Source organism: Artemia franciscana, unplaced genomic scaffold (genome assembly GCF_032884065.1).
Source record: "Artemia franciscana unplaced genomic scaffold, ASM3288406v1 PGA_scaffold_67, whole genome shotgun sequence".
Classification (NCBI taxonomy): domain Eukaryota; kingdom Metazoa; phylum Arthropoda; class Branchiopoda; order Anostraca; family Artemiidae; genus Artemia; species Artemia franciscana.
Window position 1 is genome coordinate 654,416 of NW_027062705.1, and position 18,234 is coordinate 672,649.

General features: G+C 34.6%; 1 protein-coding gene across 1 annotated transcript in view; it reads left to right on the top strand.

The window, feature by feature from the left end:
• The window catches only part of LOC136042108 (glycine receptor subunit alpha-4-like), a 151,411-nt gene extending 134,547 nt beyond the window's left edge, over positions 1 to 16,864 (top strand). The window contains exons 8-9 of the mRNA XM_065727004.1: positions 276 to 446; positions 15,229 to 16,864. Of these exons, the coding sequence (XP_065583076.1) occupies positions 276 to 446; positions 15,229 to 15,645 (588 nt within the window). The 3' untranslated portion in view covers positions 15,646 to 16,864. The remainder of the gene's footprint in view (positions 1 to 275; positions 447 to 15,228) is intronic.
• Positions 16,865 to 18,234: the final 1,370 nt, after the last annotated feature.

Here is an 18,234-nt window from a genome sequence, read left to right on the forward strand (position 1 = left end):
GTTTTCACTGATAGCTTTCCACTCTATGTATTCGTGGTGTTTTTCTTTATTTTTTCTTCTTGTGAGCGGGTTTGCAATAAGTTAGTTGTCAAAAGTAACGCTAAACAAATCTTTCATTACTGAATTCTAGTTTTGAATTGACCTAAACTTTTTTAGACGTCAACAGAAGGGACCCGAAGTAACCAAGATGTAAAAAAGGTTAAAGTTTGGTCTGATCCTTGTCTAGAGTTTAACGGCTTGCGTTTAAAATTTTTTTATTTATTCATTTATTTTAGGCAATCGATATTTTTATGTCCGGCTGTACTATATTCGTTTTCTTCTCCCTGATGGAATACGCATTAGTTAACGTTGTGTTAGGTGACGTCATGGATACCCAAGAGTCATTCTTTCGGAGAAAATTAAGAAATACATGCTTCGCTCTGAGAGCATCATTGAATAGAAATAAGGTATCATGTTTATTTAATTTTTGTATTGATTATGAAATCCTTATTTGTTAAAGATATGATGTGTAAGAACCAATGGAGACATTTTAATATTTTAATCCGTAACTGTTGTGTGTAATTTTTTCTAAGAGCTACATCTAAGCCGAGACTTTCGGGAGAGATTTGGCATTCTGCAAATGGGCATTTGAAAATGGACTAACAATATCCATTTCAGAACAAAACGACTATCTCAACGCAAAAAAATAAAAATAAGATGAGCTTTAAAAGTTATTTTGAAAAATTCAGTCATTTGAAAATAACGCTATCGTTGTATATATATATATATATATATATATATATATATATATATATATATATATATATATATATATATATATATATATGTTTATATTTATACTGTCAAACAGGGTGAGATTGATAATCAGAGGTGACATTAACACAACAATGAAAAATTGCTTCTTTTTACTTTCGACTACTGGTCTTCTTTTGACTTTTGACCACAGATTGTGTGACTAAAAATCTGAGAAAATTCTAGATGGCTCTTTAGACTCTCTTCTTCAGTCAGTGTTGAAATGGTGTCCATCAAGTGAAGAGTTTCTGTTTGTGAACTGATTGTGTAAAGTAAGTACTTTCTATTATTTTTAGGGGTACTGAAAATTTGTCTGAACACGAAAGAACAGGTGAATATTTTTATTGTTGTTGGGTGCTAGTATGCTTTTAGGTTTGATCAGAAGGCCACCATGCAAGCATTTAGGGATTTCCTTTAAAATGGAAGAAGAATGGGTCAGTTGTCAAAGTCACCCCATGACGAAAATGCATTTCCGAGGTGACTTTAATAACTGTCAAAGTCACCCCCACAGTGCTTTGATTCAAATTTTAACCTTTTTTCCTCTTATATCTCCTTTTATATCTTCTTCTATCATTCTTAAATAGAATAATACCTAAGATATTGCCCCATTATTTACCTAAATACATTTCCTAATCATGTTAAATCCCTCCAGTCTTTGCAAAATAAATCTGCAAGAATTCTTGGTACCTTCTTTCATCGTCCTTCACGGCTTCAAAGTCTTTCTGAAACAAAATCTCTATTTTTATTTCACCATAAAATAGACAATTTTTATTTCTTCATAAAATACTTCAAGATTTTTAATTGTCGCTCTGGCATCATGATCTTTAGTCTCCTGCAAGTTATTTTATTGAATCACATATTCTAACCCCTTTCGCTTAGTCGCTGCTTTGTCGGCTCGTTTGGAATCTATGGAAACCCCTCGGTTAACTTTGAAAGAGTTATATTTTCAATACGATACCAAATAAGCCTATCGATAGCCTATAAGTAGGCAGATAAACTGATTTATAGCAAATAGCCTTAAATTAAATACTAAATTTAAAACTCTTCATAGCCGACCACATTTAAAGACTAGATTGGTAGAATATATTATCAACCTTTGATGACTGGGTGATTCTACTTGATAATATTGAATATGATTATAAATAATAATAATGGCAGCCTCCTTAATCCTTTTCCTTTTATATGTTATGATGTTTTTTGGTTTATCTTTATTTTTGGAGTGTTTCATACAAATAAAGTAATTAATAGCCTAATTTTCGCGTTTGGCTCCCTGTTGGCCTTATTTAATCATTTGTGCTTGTTTTTATTTGTATAAAATAAAAATCTATCTATCAATCTATCTAACTGACCTTAAACGTCAAGATTAGTTTACTGTGGTTTTCTTTAAGCTTTTTTATCTTTCAGATGACTAAAACTTATGACCGAAAGTCTTGCGCTAATCTCTACAATTCTTTTCCTAAAGAAAAATTCAAGAAGACAGAAGCCAAGATGGGCGAAAATCTACACTGCAGTAAAAGACTGCAGTGCTCCGTACAGCCCTCTTCGGAACTTCGCCAAAGGCCTGCACCCGAAAAAGTCAGCGGATATACAGTTCTTGGATTGAAAGAAGAAACAGCTTCTACCCACTTCATCTGTCTGAGGGGGGATTTCTGCTAACACGGTTTGATCTCCGTCTCCTTGTCAAGTCGTTTCTTGATAAAAAGGAGCCGAATGAACCACGCTTCAAGAACAACAGGGAGACGACTGGGCCAGAATCTTTCTTAAAAGAAGCTTGAGTCAACTGAGCCACAGAATCCGCCAGAACAATAGCTCAAGCCATAGTAAAGTTGACTTCGGAACTGTGACCACGTATATTTAACAATGCTTCGTGATGTTAAGCCTGAATGTATGGTCAATTGTAAAGAAACCAATCTGCCTGATAATACAGAACAAGTGAAGGCCATCTTTAAACACAAATTAAATTATTCCGAGCGAGTAATGAAGATGACAAAATCATCAACATCTAAAATCGTAACAGCCACTGCTAGTGTAGAACTTTTTCTTCTGTATATTGTCTTCAAATCCGAAAATATCTGGGACATAAGGATCGAAAGCTCCAAAGGGCTTTAGATTCAACAGATCGAAGTCTGGGTGGTTCGACTCAACTTGCTTTAATTATTTCTCTGAGTCAGTCATTGTCCCGTGGGCGATAAAGTTCAGCCAAGATGAATCAAAACTCTTGTTCGGTGACAATCTTTCATCGCAAATCGAAATTAGGGTCTTGCTTGTTTATACTGAACACAACATCAGATTTTTTCGTCTCTCGCCAAACTCAATCCACCTTTTTCAGCTACTAGATGATGCCCCGTTTAGTCTGATGAAACACGTATGATGGAAGGTCCTAACAGTGTATCGCGCTATCCAAATAAGTCCACAGTTTCAAAATAGCACTTTAAGACCCTAATCGTTCAAGAATGGGATGAGATGGGGGGGAAATCTACAGGGACTATAAAAAACTGATTCAAGGCTTGTTCAGTATTTCCCATAAACGAAGATGCCGTCATTGCAAAAATACCCAGGGAAGACTCAACTACAAGCGACGCTGTCAAAACTATCGGACAAGCAGTTACAGAGATGATTGCACTTATGCGCTATGGGAAAGATGATATGGCCCCACATCATCGGCGTCGAAGATTGACAATTACACTAGGAAATAGTATCTCGCCTGAGGACGTAACAAATGCCACAGCCAAGAGGAGCGGAAAAGAAAGTGAAGCAGACGAATAGTGCCAGAGTCAATTGTTAATCTGACTCGAATGATTCTGTTCCTGACGAAAGTCAAAGTGCCAGAAGCAAGAGGTTGACGACTTTAAAAACAAAGTCCCTAAGGTTTTTTCAAGATCTTGTCAGTTTTGACAGTTTACCAGAGGACCCTCATTTCGACGACGGTTCGGACTCTGACATCAGCATGGGACCTGCAAAAGACAATAACAGAAAGGGTGTGCCCACGGTGGATGACTGTGTTGTAATTAATCTGGCTGGAAAGAAGTCTACACTATTGACAATGATGCTACAATAAGTAGCGAGAGTTGACAGATACTTTGATATGAGCGATGATAAAAATAAAACACTGGAATCGATATCGAGTTTGAAATTACATTTCTATGGTGCGTGGGTTCTTCAAGCTACAAGCTTGTGTTGACTGAAGCACCAAGCTGCGTCTGCATAAGCCAGGTGGAAATGGTGTTGCAAAGCCTTCTGAGGTTCGCAGTACCTCAAGAGCCTCTAGCCAGTTGGTTTTGAGGTGGATCTGTCCGGTTTTATGACCCTCTAGGGCTATTCCTATACTGAAGCAACTAATATAGTCAGTTATGAAGGCTGTATTTTAGTGTTTTTTCCGACAATTTTATAATTACTGATGTTTAATAATGATAGATAGTAATAAGCTTAACTAAGCTATGGATGTAAGGTGGTTGATTTTCTTCTTTTCAAATCACAGTTTTGACAGAACCTGTGACTGCAGTCATCAGGTTGATGACAGGCACAAATCCTGTGGATATTATCGTTTGATAAGAAAAAAATGAATAAGCTGACATCCATAGCTTAGGTAAGGTTACTACCATTTATCATTATTATTTATAAGAGTCAGGTTGGCCTCAGAGAATATAATTACTGATGTTTTTATCGCTTTTGATGCATTTAATAAAAATAAACGAGTTTTAAAGCAAATCTTATGATCTTAAAGCTGATGGTCCAAGCTGCTTGTCAAAGCAACCCCAAATTCGGGTGCCTTTGATAATCGATGTAATTGTTAAAAATAAAGTGTTTGTGTCAGAGTTGCAATAGTGAGCGTCTCAGGGTGGCATCTCGTAATTTTAACAATAGTTTCAGATTATTTTCAGCACCACGTATTTCAACTATAGAACAAATTAGAATACCCCACGATGTCGATGTCGCTCCATTTAGTATGACTTTCTATGCTCTTATATGTACTTTCATGGTACTGGCAACACAGCTTCAAGATGCTCTTGGATGGGAGCAGTCCAACTAACAAAACTCTTTTAGCCCAAATAAACATCATCCCAACGTGAAAAATATTTTGTTTGTAATTCAGATTTGTTTGAACAAATTTCTTACTGTTTTTTAGCTAATTCTTATAAGTTTCATTTCCTAATTCTCTTTTTTATCGCCAAAATTGGGAAAACTAGCCAAGCCTGACGTTGCTTGGGAATAGTCTTAAAAATGGTCTGAAGTCGGTACCTTAAATTACATATCACTCTTCAATCTGGTTCGATTCTGGCTGCTCGGGTCAAACAGTTCGCGGTTACAAACTGTAGGTGAAGAGCGACGCGACTAAATAGTAACCAGAAACTATAACAAATAGAATGTTGATACCAATATATATATATATATATAAATAAAATGTATTTTATCTTTTTAAAAATAAATAATATCTATTTTTAATAATAAAAAAAGGTATCGAAGAATAAAATATATATAAAAAAATAGAGGTATCAAAAGAATTGGCTAATTATGCAGATTCCAAATGTTGTAGGTTTTATTAACTTTAGTGTTATCCATAAGAGACTACATGCCTGAGAGAAATTGCCTGAAGTTCAATAACGAAAAGAAACACTCTCTAAAAGCAAAAAAATCTTGGTGAAAATCACACAATCAGATTGAGCGTATCAGAGAACCCTGTTGTAGAGGTTTCAAGCTCCTATCTCCAAAAATCTGGAATTTTTATAATTTTTTTGTAAATAGTTAATTTTTCTAATGTAAAAACGGGACATTTTACACTGAGAAATTTGCGAAAATTCTATATAAGAATGCCTAATACGAAATGCTTTTATGTCTTACTTTCTCTTTGCCTACTGAGTTATACGCCTAAAGATACTAAGGTAATGGTCTGGGATAAATTTTCACTGAGATTGAATTGTCTAAAGGATTTTTCCGCAGAGCTAGAGTCATATTTTCTGCAATTATCTACAAAATGATCAGAAATTAAATAAAAAAAACAGTTCTTTTTTTAATTCAAAGGAAGGAGTAAGATCAAAACTTAAAATGAACAAAAATTATTACGTGCAAGAAGAGGTTGCCCGCTTCAGAATTCCTAGCTCTTTATGCTACAGTTTGAATTTTGTCCTAGTTCTTTAAAAATCACTCTTGAAACACAAAGGTCATTTAATTAGAGCTATAAGAAACATTTTTAAAAGTACTAAAAACTTTAGCCTGAAGAACGAGTTGTTGAGGAGGGGGCAGGCCCCCTCACATATGGAATAATTTCTGTTCATTTCTTCTTACTTTCAGTTAAAAATAAACTTGTTTTTCTATTGAATAATTCATAAAGGAAATTAATAGTAAAGCCATTTTTACTAATTGATTCAATGCTTATGCACTGCATGAAAGATTGTAGAAAAGTCTAATATCACAGAAATAGAATTGACAAAGGGAAATAAAATATTGCGGCAAGAACCTCAAGTAAGCTGTCTTTAGCACTAATAATTCTAAAAAAAAGAGTACATCTACCAGCTTTCTGTATGGGGCTTTCCTTTTGTCCTATAGTCTTTTTTTGGTTTTTCTTTTTTTATGTCTAGCCTGAATGATCTTAGAACCTATCTGTTGCTGACAAACTCCGACCTCCTGAGCAAAGCATTTCTGTACCAAAGTTGCACCAACACTAGTTTACCAGACTCCAAATTGATATAGCTACCAAAGACAATCAATCTACGGCCATGGAACAGCCAAAATAGGCTGAAAAGACATCTTTCATAGTTGGACTCTCTTCCAAAATTAGGTTTATTCCCCTTCTTGAATCAAAATATCTTATACAATCATAATCGATACATAAACAAGCTTTGACATAAGCAATAGTTCATATATGAAATTCGTACTGAATTTCTTCAGACCCAAACTCCTTTTAATCAGAATTGCCAACTGCTATCGTCTAAAAAGGGTGCAAATGAATGCCAAAAAAGGGGAATTTCTACTCAAAAGGAGCAAAAGTCGAAAATTTTACGTGCACTCGGCTACCTCAACGTGCTCAAACCCTCTCTCTGTTCTGGTCCCTTTTATGTTATTTACAAATAATTATAAGTTATCGTGAAATCAATCAATCATTTTATTAACATTTAAAATAAAAGACTATTACATGCATAAAGTGGTTACTAGACCCAAGAAGCTTGGCTTGTAGTGGGCCACAAAATGAAATAATGAATAGTGGACTTTTATAAAACACATACAAAAATAAAAAAGATAGAGCAAGTCGATAATTCGAAAATTTTACGTGCACGTTAAATTTTTCAGAAATGAAGAACATTTTTCAGAAATGAAGGTTTCTGAAAATTATTTTGAAAGAAGAGATGAAAGACATAAATTTGGAGGAAATTCCAAAAAATGACAAGAGAAAAATTACTGGACTGGAAAGACTCGACGAGAAACTACCTTTGCAGGGAGTGATAGACAGACATCAGAAGAGATGGAGTTCCTTAGTAGAAATAATTGATAAACAGGAGACCTCTGAGCTGTTGTTAATGATTGTCTAGGTAAATAATTATGCAAGAAGAACTACGTAAAGTAAAAGAGCGCCTACTTGAGTCTGTCTACAAGAAAAACCGCTGCTGAGGTTGTGGAAGTGTACCTAGGAAAGCAGAATACTCTAAATAAAAATTACTTCTACTCACAATACAATCCAGCAGAGCTACTCAAGTATCATTACTCATTGCCAAATTAGAAGAATGCAGATTTATATGACACTTTCTTGAATTACTGTCATCATTTTTGAAAGAAAGAACTCAATACGTACAGTTAGAGAGTATTGTTTCTTCTTCAGTTGTGGCAGCAAAAACGGGAATTCAGCTGTTGAGTCGTATCAGTTCTTGTTTGGAGTTTGTTCAAAAGTGTATAAAGCTTAATAAGCTAGATTTGAATTATGGTAAATTCGTTTTTTATTGTATGGTAGGAGCTCAAACTACTACCTTTGGATAGACTAAATTTTGCTGACATAAATATGTTAGAGCAAATTTTACGAAATATCAAGGAGTTTTAGCTTGACGAGTGTCTTAGTTATAGAGAATATACAGAATATATTAGTCTTAAAATTGATAGGAATGTTGGCATTAAAAAAAATTTGAAGTATATTTTACCAAGAGATATATTAAGAAAACTGTATTATTCCTTAATTCATCCTTGCCTGCTATATTGTTGTTCTGTTAGGGGTGGTACATTTCCTTCTCATATCCATCATATTCAAGTTTTGCATATCAAAGAGTTTTTATTGTTATGCGGTGTTGGTTTTAAAAACACAGTACAAAAGAGGTTTATAGATTGCAAAATCTTGTCTTTAGCAAGACTTATAACTTTTTATCGCAGCCTGTTTTTGTATAAGCATTTTCAAAATTGCTTAACAACATGTTTTAAAGGTATGTCTGAATTAGAAAGTAATATTCATACACATACCTTGAGCTCTTTCTATGAGGAAAATTCTTATCCATCAGTGCTCCCACACGACACAAAAATAAACTCGTTACACATTCAAGTCTTCCTAAGACTATGTATTAAGTTAGAAATTTTTTACATTAAACATATTATCTTTAAATTTTTCCAATGTATTTAAAATAAAGTAAGAAGGCCTTAAACCTCCAAATAATGAGCTAGATAATAATTATCGTTCTTTTTATAGCTAAAAGGTTCTTTTATAGGCTAAAAATTTGCACGAGTTAATTTTGTCTGCTTGGATATTTAACTGAACTACAGTGGACTTCATCAAATATTTAGATAAGGTTTGTCTCCAATTTATCCAATGTTTTGAAAACAATGCTAGAGATCGAAGCTACTATTCATGAGCTATAGCTAACTTCACTGTAGTCGAGTCAAGTATCATATCGTAGCAGCAAAAAACAAATAGTGAATGCATTCTTTGTCCCATAAAATAATTGTTCTGCTCCCTCTACTGGATTTTCTCCTTCTTTCCTTTTCTTGTATATTAGTTTCCAAATGTTAAATTAAATGACTGGTTTTCTGGATAAATTGCAAGTACAAGTGACAGAAACATTTTATTTTGATGTGCTTTCAATGTCGATTGAGAAGAAATAAGAAGTCAGAATTAACATGGTATTTATACTTATTTATTCACTAACATTATCCAAAATTGTAATTCTGCAACGCTATCAATATCCCAAATTTCTTGAGTGCTTCGGCAATGAGAGAACAATTAAGGTATATTGGCAGTTCTCTGCAGGTGTCTCAGGTAACAAGCAGAAAAGAGGAGTAGCTCAACGCAAGAGCCGTACGTACCAGTCGGTATTTAGTTCTCCTTAACTTGCAGGGAATAGGTGAGTGGATCCCTACACTTCCCATTTTCCTGGACGGACTTGATCCGCCACTTACCTGTGTGCTTACTGACGAATTGGCGTGCTATATGGAATATGACTATTGACTGCGCATCACATTTACTTTTCAGAGAGGATATTATATTATATACATGTCTAGCTATTTATGTCCGTCCTGTGCTGAACTTTTTAGAGCGGTCATTTGCCAAGGATATAGACACTGTGATAAAATTTTATCCTCAATTTTTTGCAAAAGATGCAGTTAAACAGGTAATTGAAACCTGCAAAGTCACACTAAAGGTTGACATATATGAGAGGAGAAGGGGATCACGTCCAGTGTCACCAGTTTTATCGGAAATTTTTGAACTGCTATACAGCCTCAAAGAAAAGGATGAATCGCAAATATCTGCAGTACTTGATCCATTGGACATGCCTTCTTTTCCAACAAACCCACCTATAATAGTGGCCTCACGATTCGACAAATGCTTCCAGATGCTTGATATTTTAGTTGAAAAACAGGAAACATGTTTGCAGAGTTCAAGCCCAGATATCTGGCCATTGACGCCAGCTCGACAATCCCCCTCTGTTCCTGTGATGCTTTCAAATATTTCTGACAATATACAAAATCCTAAGAATCAGCGTGATTCCGCGAAGAAGCTTGGCTCTCATGACAAGGTGAAACATGTTGTTAGTCGCTGAGATGGACGTGAAGTCCACATGGTTGATAAAGATTCTGCAGTGACAGCAGTGGCTGCAATACCTAATAAAATCAAAAACTGGGCTAAAATTATAAGAACAGAGTACGAAGATATTATTAAAATGGACACTGATTTTGATGTTTCTTAAATTCTGTGCTCGTTGAAAGTAAAACTTCTGTGACACGCTTCGAGATTTAAGAATTGTGCAGCTGAAGTTTAAAACTAATAATTACCTTTATCAGGCATTGAAGCTTGGAATGAAGATCGAATATTGTTTATTTTTTGTCACTCAGCCCAGGGAAACCAAGCAGTGTCTCAACTGCCAAGGACTTAGATGTGTCCTTGGGGGAGCGACATGGGATTTGACCAAGTGTATTTAGATGTGCGGTTGATCATAGTAATAAGTATCATGCGTGTCAAGTAGACATAAAATGGCCAAACTGTTGAAAAACCCACAGAAGTAACAGCTTGATTTGCGCACAAATGAAAAAGCACCTTCACGCTCAAGGCCAAATAAACCATGTTACAGCCCTAGGGAGTTAAAAATTCATGCTTGTATTTATTAGAATATAACTGATGCCCGTGAAAAACTAGAAACTATTAAAATTTTGTGCAATATTTTGGTATTTTGTGTATTGCTGAGCACCTTTAAGGCACAAATAATGTATCATTGTTAGAGCGTTCGCCTAATTCTCAGTTTTTTCTAAGGCCAGCAAATAATACAACTGGCTAGCTATTGTAATGAATAAAAAGTTCGTCTCTTATTTGTTAGACTCGAGTGACATTTATATTGCTATTGAGGTGGGATGTTTTGTGTCGTTGTGTGTTTATATGCCGACAAATTACCGTACCCATACTTCTGATAAGAAGTTTATATCAGCTTGCGCATCACTTTTACGCATCACTAAGATTTTCATAAAATTCAAAGTGCCAACAGGTGGTTTTGTAATCTCTGATGATTTTAACACAAATATGAATGACCCTTCACTGCCGCTTACACAAATGTTTCCGTCATCACTTCTGCTTGACATGTCTGTCCTACCTAAATCTAAACCTTTCTTTTATGCTCATATGCTTATGCTGCTTCGAAAAGAGATTTCAAACCAGTCCCGGTTCAGCATGTTCAAATGAAACTACGCAAGGCATTTGGTCTTTTAATTCGTTTTCGGGGTCTTTACCGTCGGGACGTCCTTGGTCGTATGTATAGCGCTGCTGCTCTGCCTCACGTATTGTCCCGTCCCTCCTCTTCCGAAATTTCAGACCTTCTGATCTTTCGCCCATTAAAGTTGCTTATTTTAAATTCTGTAAATTTTTACTTGGTTTCCCCCTTTCTTTTAGTAACACTGAGATTGTTTTAAAGCTTAATGTGAAGGATCCTGTAGTCTGTATAAAGAAAAAATATAAAACATTTGAAGATAGGGCGAAAATTAGCCTTTTAGGCCACAATTTATTTCCGTTTTTTAGTAACAGTTCTGGCCCTTCATGATTTATAGGCTAATCTATTTAGCAAGTTTTTTTTTTTTTTTTTTTTTTTTTTTTTTTTTTTTTTTTTTTTTTTTGTGTTCGAAGTGTTCGATCAATATTTGATAGGTTTTGATTGTAAGTGTTATCAGTTGTTTTTTCTTATATTATATTGTAGCGTACTCCTCATTTTTTGAGGGGAATAAAGAAAATAAATAAATAAATAATTGTGGGTCAACCTCAAACGTCGATTTTGTCCTGTCTGATCATCCAGAACTTCAATATACCACTATTACCGTTTCAGATGACATCCTATCAAATGAATTCTTACACATCCAGTTCAATATCTACATGTCTTCTTCTAAAAATAAAACAAGTCCCTGTTGGCTTACAAAATTATCACGGGATCACATAGATATATTGTCCTTTCAGTACACGCTTGAATCTAGATCCCCTTGAATCTAAATCACTCTTGAATCTAAATGCAAATTAAAATCCCCTTCCATCTTCTGTTTACTTCACCAAAAGGGAGCCCACAAGACCTTGATTACTTTCTAGATGAGTGGAACCATGCTCTTACGGTCGCTTCTTCTTGATCTGTACTTTCGACAAGTACAGATACAGATACCCAGATAGGTACAAATAGGTGCACAAAACAAGTACACAGAAACATGGTTAGAAAGAAGATGATGAATGCCAAGATAACAAGTGCCGTCCTAACTTTAGGTTTCAAATTTGGGCCGACTGTGATCGTCCAAACTCAGGTGTTATTTTTTCATTCTTAAGTAAACCAAACGTGAGTTCCGAAAAGCTCTTCATCGTTGGAAGACTAGACAAGTTCAAACGGCAACACCTGAGATAAAAAACAATTCCCAGCAGCTTTTGAAGAGAATTTCGAAGCTGACATTAAGCTCCTCCTCACAATCTAACTCTATCGATGTCACTTCGTGGTAAAAACATTTTTCTTCGATTTTCTTCTATGATCCTCCTCCGGTTGAAGCTACCTACAAAAATGTCCTCCTCCACTACATGTCAAAACTTAACCAACTGAGAAAGTTTGTCATAGCTTCACCTTCAGCCGACCAAACACAAGTTCGTCTAATGAAACCTGGTAAAGCCCTAGGATACGGTCGGGTGAAAACTGAACTCCTCCTATACGCTACCCCACTTAATATACAGTATTTGTCACTGTTATTTCAGGTTTGTAATTCTCAGCAATATATTCCAGCTGCTCTTTTGGAAGGTATTATTACCTGTGTCATAAAGAAGGGTGAAAACCCAATTTATATGAATCGTACAGACCAATTACTATTAGCTCAACAATTGGTAAGCTTTTTAAAAAGCTGATCTTTCAAGAAATAAACAAAAGTGCGATCATGGGGACAACCAGTTTGGATTTCACGAGGGCTGGGGTGTGCAAAACGCATACGCAACTTTTTTGGCTTTTCTAGACTGCTATAGGATGCTAAAAAGAACATGTATGTGTGTGCAATCGACATATCAAAGGCACTCGGTTCCAATATCCAATCAAATACTATTTTTTTTCTGTTGAGACATGGAATACACCCTTTCCTTTACCATCTCTTATGGAACTGGTATGGTAATGTGTTCACACGAGTTCGACTAGGTAGCCAGCTGAGCAAATCGATTACTAACGTCAAAAACAAGAAGAACAATGGTGAAGTCTTTTCGTAAGAGAGTGGAATTCAAATTTTAATGAATATTCCGGCCCTATGTTTCGATATTAGTTTTGGAAAAGCAGTGTGATCGTAGTCGTTATCGAATCCATCACTGTTTCCAGTGCATTTCGAGTAGATATGGCGTTTTTGATACTTCTTCAAAAATGGACCAGCTTGTGAAGTTGTTCCCCAAGCGTTGAGAAATTATTGTCGACGTTCTACTTAATTGTTTTTCTTAAGTAGCTGAGATGTTGTTTGCTCTTTGTGAGTTTTTTTCTTGTTTATTGTTTCATTTTTATTTCTTTTACTGTATTTTTATACTCCTCTAAGTGCATTTTATGTATGTAAAGATGGTTTAAATAAATTATTATTATTATTATTATTATTATTATTGTCATTATTATTATTATTATTATTATTATTATTATTATTATTATTATTATTATTATTATTATTATTATTATTATTATTATTATTATTATTATAATTATTATTATTATTATTATTATTATTTTTATTATTATCATTATTATTATTGTTAATATTATTATTATTGCTAATTACAACACAGGATTTCATAAATAATAATACAGTTAATCAAACAAATTCTTTAATATACCTCCAAAGAAAGGTTGTGCCAAACAGCTTTTGACTTCTTTTGTTAAATGTGAATTCTGACGTTTTCACTTATTAATTTGACTTTGATCTTCTTCTTCTTAAATGGTTGAAAATACTTGAAAGACGACTGAGGAACGGCATAAGAAGAGATATTAGATCTTAAGGGCTTCTCTTGCACCTCTTGTGTCTTTTGCACCCAAAGAATTAAATTTGAATTTTGTTGTTTCGCTAATACTATTTCTATCAGCATTCCGTAAAGGAGTTAAAACAAAACGGCTAATAGCTCATAATTGCCAAAAAGAATGCAATTTTGGTCCGTGGAGGGAAACATTGCAAAGAGGTATTTTTCGCTTACAGAGCGTGTGTAAGCTGGCAACCCTGCTTTTAGAAGGTTTTGGTAAACCAGTTTACTTATCTTTAATACCTTACCCTGACTGAGGTAGGGCTGGCACAACGATCTTTGTAGTTAAGAAGCATATGTAACAAATGTGTGAAGGGAAAAAAAATTGTTATATGTATAAGAGGTTTAAGTTAACGGACTCACCATACAAAAATGTGTGTTAGAAAAATACTTTTAATAAGTTCAATAGGGAATAAACAAACGGTAGAATTATAATGAAAGGGAGCAGTTAATGAGAGTAAAAAATGAAAAGAGCAAATGAAAAAGTTGAGCTTTACATAAATTTATCTTGAAGAAAAGTTATTGCTGGCTCTTCTTCGTCAAGGAACACTCTTGCAGAAAACTAGAATGAAACAAAAAGTAAATATTTATATTTTTTCTCCTGAAAACTAGCACATGAAGTCCAAATTAAATATTCTGTAGATTCAATGAGTTTTACCTTTATGGAGTTTCGTATATTTCGTAAATACGATCTTGTATTTACAACAATAAAGAAAGGTTTCACTGTTTTTCTGTAGCCAAAACTGAGTAAGAACAATTCAGAATTTTAAAACCCATCATCAGCCGAAAATAAAAAAATCGGAAAGAAAATTACAGTCGGGGTAACTATTTGGGAAGATCTATATCTCAATTTACATCTCCCGATCAAAAGTTAAGAAATTCATTATTCTTTGATTTCCACAAAAACTAGTTGATTTTCCCTGTGTTTTTTTGTGAAGTTAGCTTTATTGAAACTGAGCAAAGAATTATTACTCTGTAATTATTACTCCAGTGAAGTTATTGAACAAACTATAGGAAAGATTAAAAAAACAAAAGCGAAAATAGTGATCGAAATTTTATAAGATCTTTATTAGGTTTTTGATACTAGTATTTCGATATTTTGATATGCTTCAAGGATTTGATAATTTCAATTCTTGATATTTTGACGTTAGAAGCTTTGACCATTTTGACCCTAAGTGCTCTAAAAGTTAGTCACTTCCTCTATTCTTCACTTCTCAGTTTTTTGTTTTTCTTACGGTCGGCTTGGCAACAACTGTTAAACTTGAAAATTAAATAGTCTTCCAAGATAAATTTCTATGGCGATGCCTATCTGTATTGTAAGCGTAATTCTTCATGATCTCCCCCATGACGAAAATTCTTAGACATCTAGTGGGAACTTTCCCTTTTTTTTCGTTGTCTGAAAAATCTTTACAATTGCATAGAATTAAACTGCCTTAAAAGTCTGAAGAAATATAAATTAGTTTTATATAGTTAATCAATTTTTTTTTCAGGCATCTGGGTCTCAGCAGTGTACCTTCTCCAAGGAATTGCAAAACAATTTCCAAATACCACAACCAATTTTATTATCAAGAAATGCCGTTGTTCAGCCTGTTGGACAATCGAGAATAGCCACTATTAGCATCGGAGAACCACCGAACATACCGCCTCCTCCTCCACCGCCTCAAATAGCTCCAACTCTGAAGCAATATCACGCCGAAACTGGTTTGACCATCGTTAAAAGAGTTGTAAATCACAACAACTCCCATCATCACCTATCTTCAAGTGGAATACAGCTGGCTGCTCAGGCTTCGCAGGCGAAGAAACGGGACACTGCGATAGCTATAGATAGAGTTTCAAGAATGATATTTCCTGTTAGTTTCTTTATTTTAAATATTATTTACTGGTGCATATTCTTGCAAACTGCGTAGTCTCTCAGCTATATTTAAAGTGCTTACCACTAGATGGAACCTTTTCAAGATGGTCCATCTACACGAAAAGAGAGGGATTGGATTTTAGTGTTTACTTCTCTATGAAATATCTTTCTATCCTGTATTTTTCCTATAAGTTTTTCAGTTTACTTCACCTATTTTAAAATCCCCTCCTATCCTCCGAAATGCTAGAAGATTATTATGTAACTACCAAAATACAAGAATGAAAATTTATATAGCTACATTCAGCTTATTGTGAATTTAGTTTATATTTTTGTTAAAAATACAAACTAAATTCACAATAATTGTACTAATTGCTGAATCAAATGAAACGTTTATTATTTCAAGCGAATTTTGCAGACTGTACTAAATATGTTGAATATTAAATCGTTTCATAATTCCTTTGCTAATGATTTTTAACCTTCAGGTTCGCAAGATTTAGATGTTCTTTCTTCATTTACCTTCAGTGTTTTTTTTGTCATTCCTATAATTTTAGTTTTTACATTAAAATCTAACGTGTTCTTAAATATAATTTGAATAAAACTTGCTGAATTTTATTTTAATATAAATGAAATTATGCTTAGCATTAATGCAGGAAGCGAATTATTTCGGTCATATAATCGTTCTTTCGACTGATACTGTCTGCTTTGATACTATTCTTATTCCTCATATTAAACAAAAGAAAACAACAACTAGGAAACAGTGCATTCATGTTCTTTTTAATGAAAAAAATATAAGATTTAATCGTAGAAATAGATAGATCATGCCCATATACAAACATCTTAGATCTAGCTGTTTACCAACCCCCCTCCCCCATAAAAAATGTCCCCCTTGAAAATACTCTCTGGAAAATACCCCTCGAAGAATATACCCACCCCTACCTCAGAAACTACCGTCACGGGAAATCTCCTCCACGTGGGTCACCCGCCTGAGACTCTAGGTGGCGGGCCTTTTAGGCTTAGATTGCTTGTTCCCGACCTAGACTTGTTGAGGGTATGTTAAGGGGAATTTGAACTTCATTGCAATATAATATGTGCATATTCCATTTGCACTTTAAATATCCTGTGCTCGGAAAGAAAAACAGGAGTATCCTAAGTAAAATGGTCTTACTGCATTTCATTTTTTTAAGTTAAATTTGTTCTTGTAATCCTTTTTATTGTTCGCTCATCTCCTTTAAATTGAAATGTAATCAAATATAGAATGCATCAGACCTGAATCGCTCTCTGGGGACCAGTTTTTTGTTTTTTCAGTTTCGCGGAACAGTATATTTCAGAGATGTTACAGGAAAACGAGAATTAGGAGGATGGCATGGGACTCGACAATTTCCCTTGTCAGAAATTTCACAAGTAATGCAAAAATCAAGTTCTAGCCAAATTTTGACGATGGTATCAAGTTCTAAAGGGCCCATAATTTTGTTCTTAATATTCCTTTAGATACAGGATTTTTAAAAGATTTGCCGGAGATAATTGACTTACGGATATTTCATAGGCGGTGCAACAGCACTGTCTAAGTAAAGAGCAAAGTGGGCCCTGTGTATTTTTTCCGCCAAGTAACTTTAAATAGAAGGAATTGTCGTAAAAAATCCGTACGGGGATGGTTCACATGGAAATAAAAAGTTCTTACGTTGTTTTTAATAGTCAAAAGTAATTTAAGGCCAAGCAGCCCCTTTCCAACGTTCCTTAGCTCCCCAAAGACCTCTGTTAAAATTTGGAGCAATCATTGTCTTCGGCATAGTTGAAAGGTCCAATAACTATGTCAATGGAGATGACAACCTTAGAGCATTAATTGAACACATTCAGGGTAGCCTAATGAGGATAATAAACCACAAATAGGCACTATGTGTTACTCTACTACCATTATTACTACTACTACTATTACTACTATTACTATCAGTACTACTGCTTCTCTTACTGCTGCTGCTGTTACTACTATTGGTACTCCTACTGCTACAATACTACCACTCCTACTATTACATGCTAAAAATTTTCAGCAAATGTTTAGGGGTATTGAGCAAAATCAAAACAACCTGTGCACATCCAGGCTGATAAAATGAGGTATTAGAAAAGTCTTAGGAAAGGCTTAGATTATTATGCTAGAACTTTCAGGAACTGTTCAGGTGGATATGGAACCGACTAGAAGACACTAGGTGCCCACTACCAATTTTATACAACTACTACTGCTACTACCACTATTACTACTACTACTACTACAGATACAACTACTATTACTGCTAAGGCTATTAAGGTAAAGTTTCAGAGAATGTCAAGGCGGATGTTGAATTAAATCATAACACACTATGCACATGCAGGCTTGGAAAAGGGAGTGTCATCTATATTCAGGAACGGCATATAGTATTGAGCTGAACTTTCAGGGCATTTTGAGGGGGATGTTGAACTTTTTTTGCTGCAAAAGTTCAAAAATATATCTGAATTATCGGCTTCTTGGAAATACTTAGTTATAATCGCTAGTTCTGAACTGAGCCTTCGTCGATATCTTACCACAAAGATTGGCCGGGAAATCATAAAACCAGCTGAGAAATCTAACAGCGACCTGCAAATGAATGAACAAAATGGCAGGCAATTTAAATAG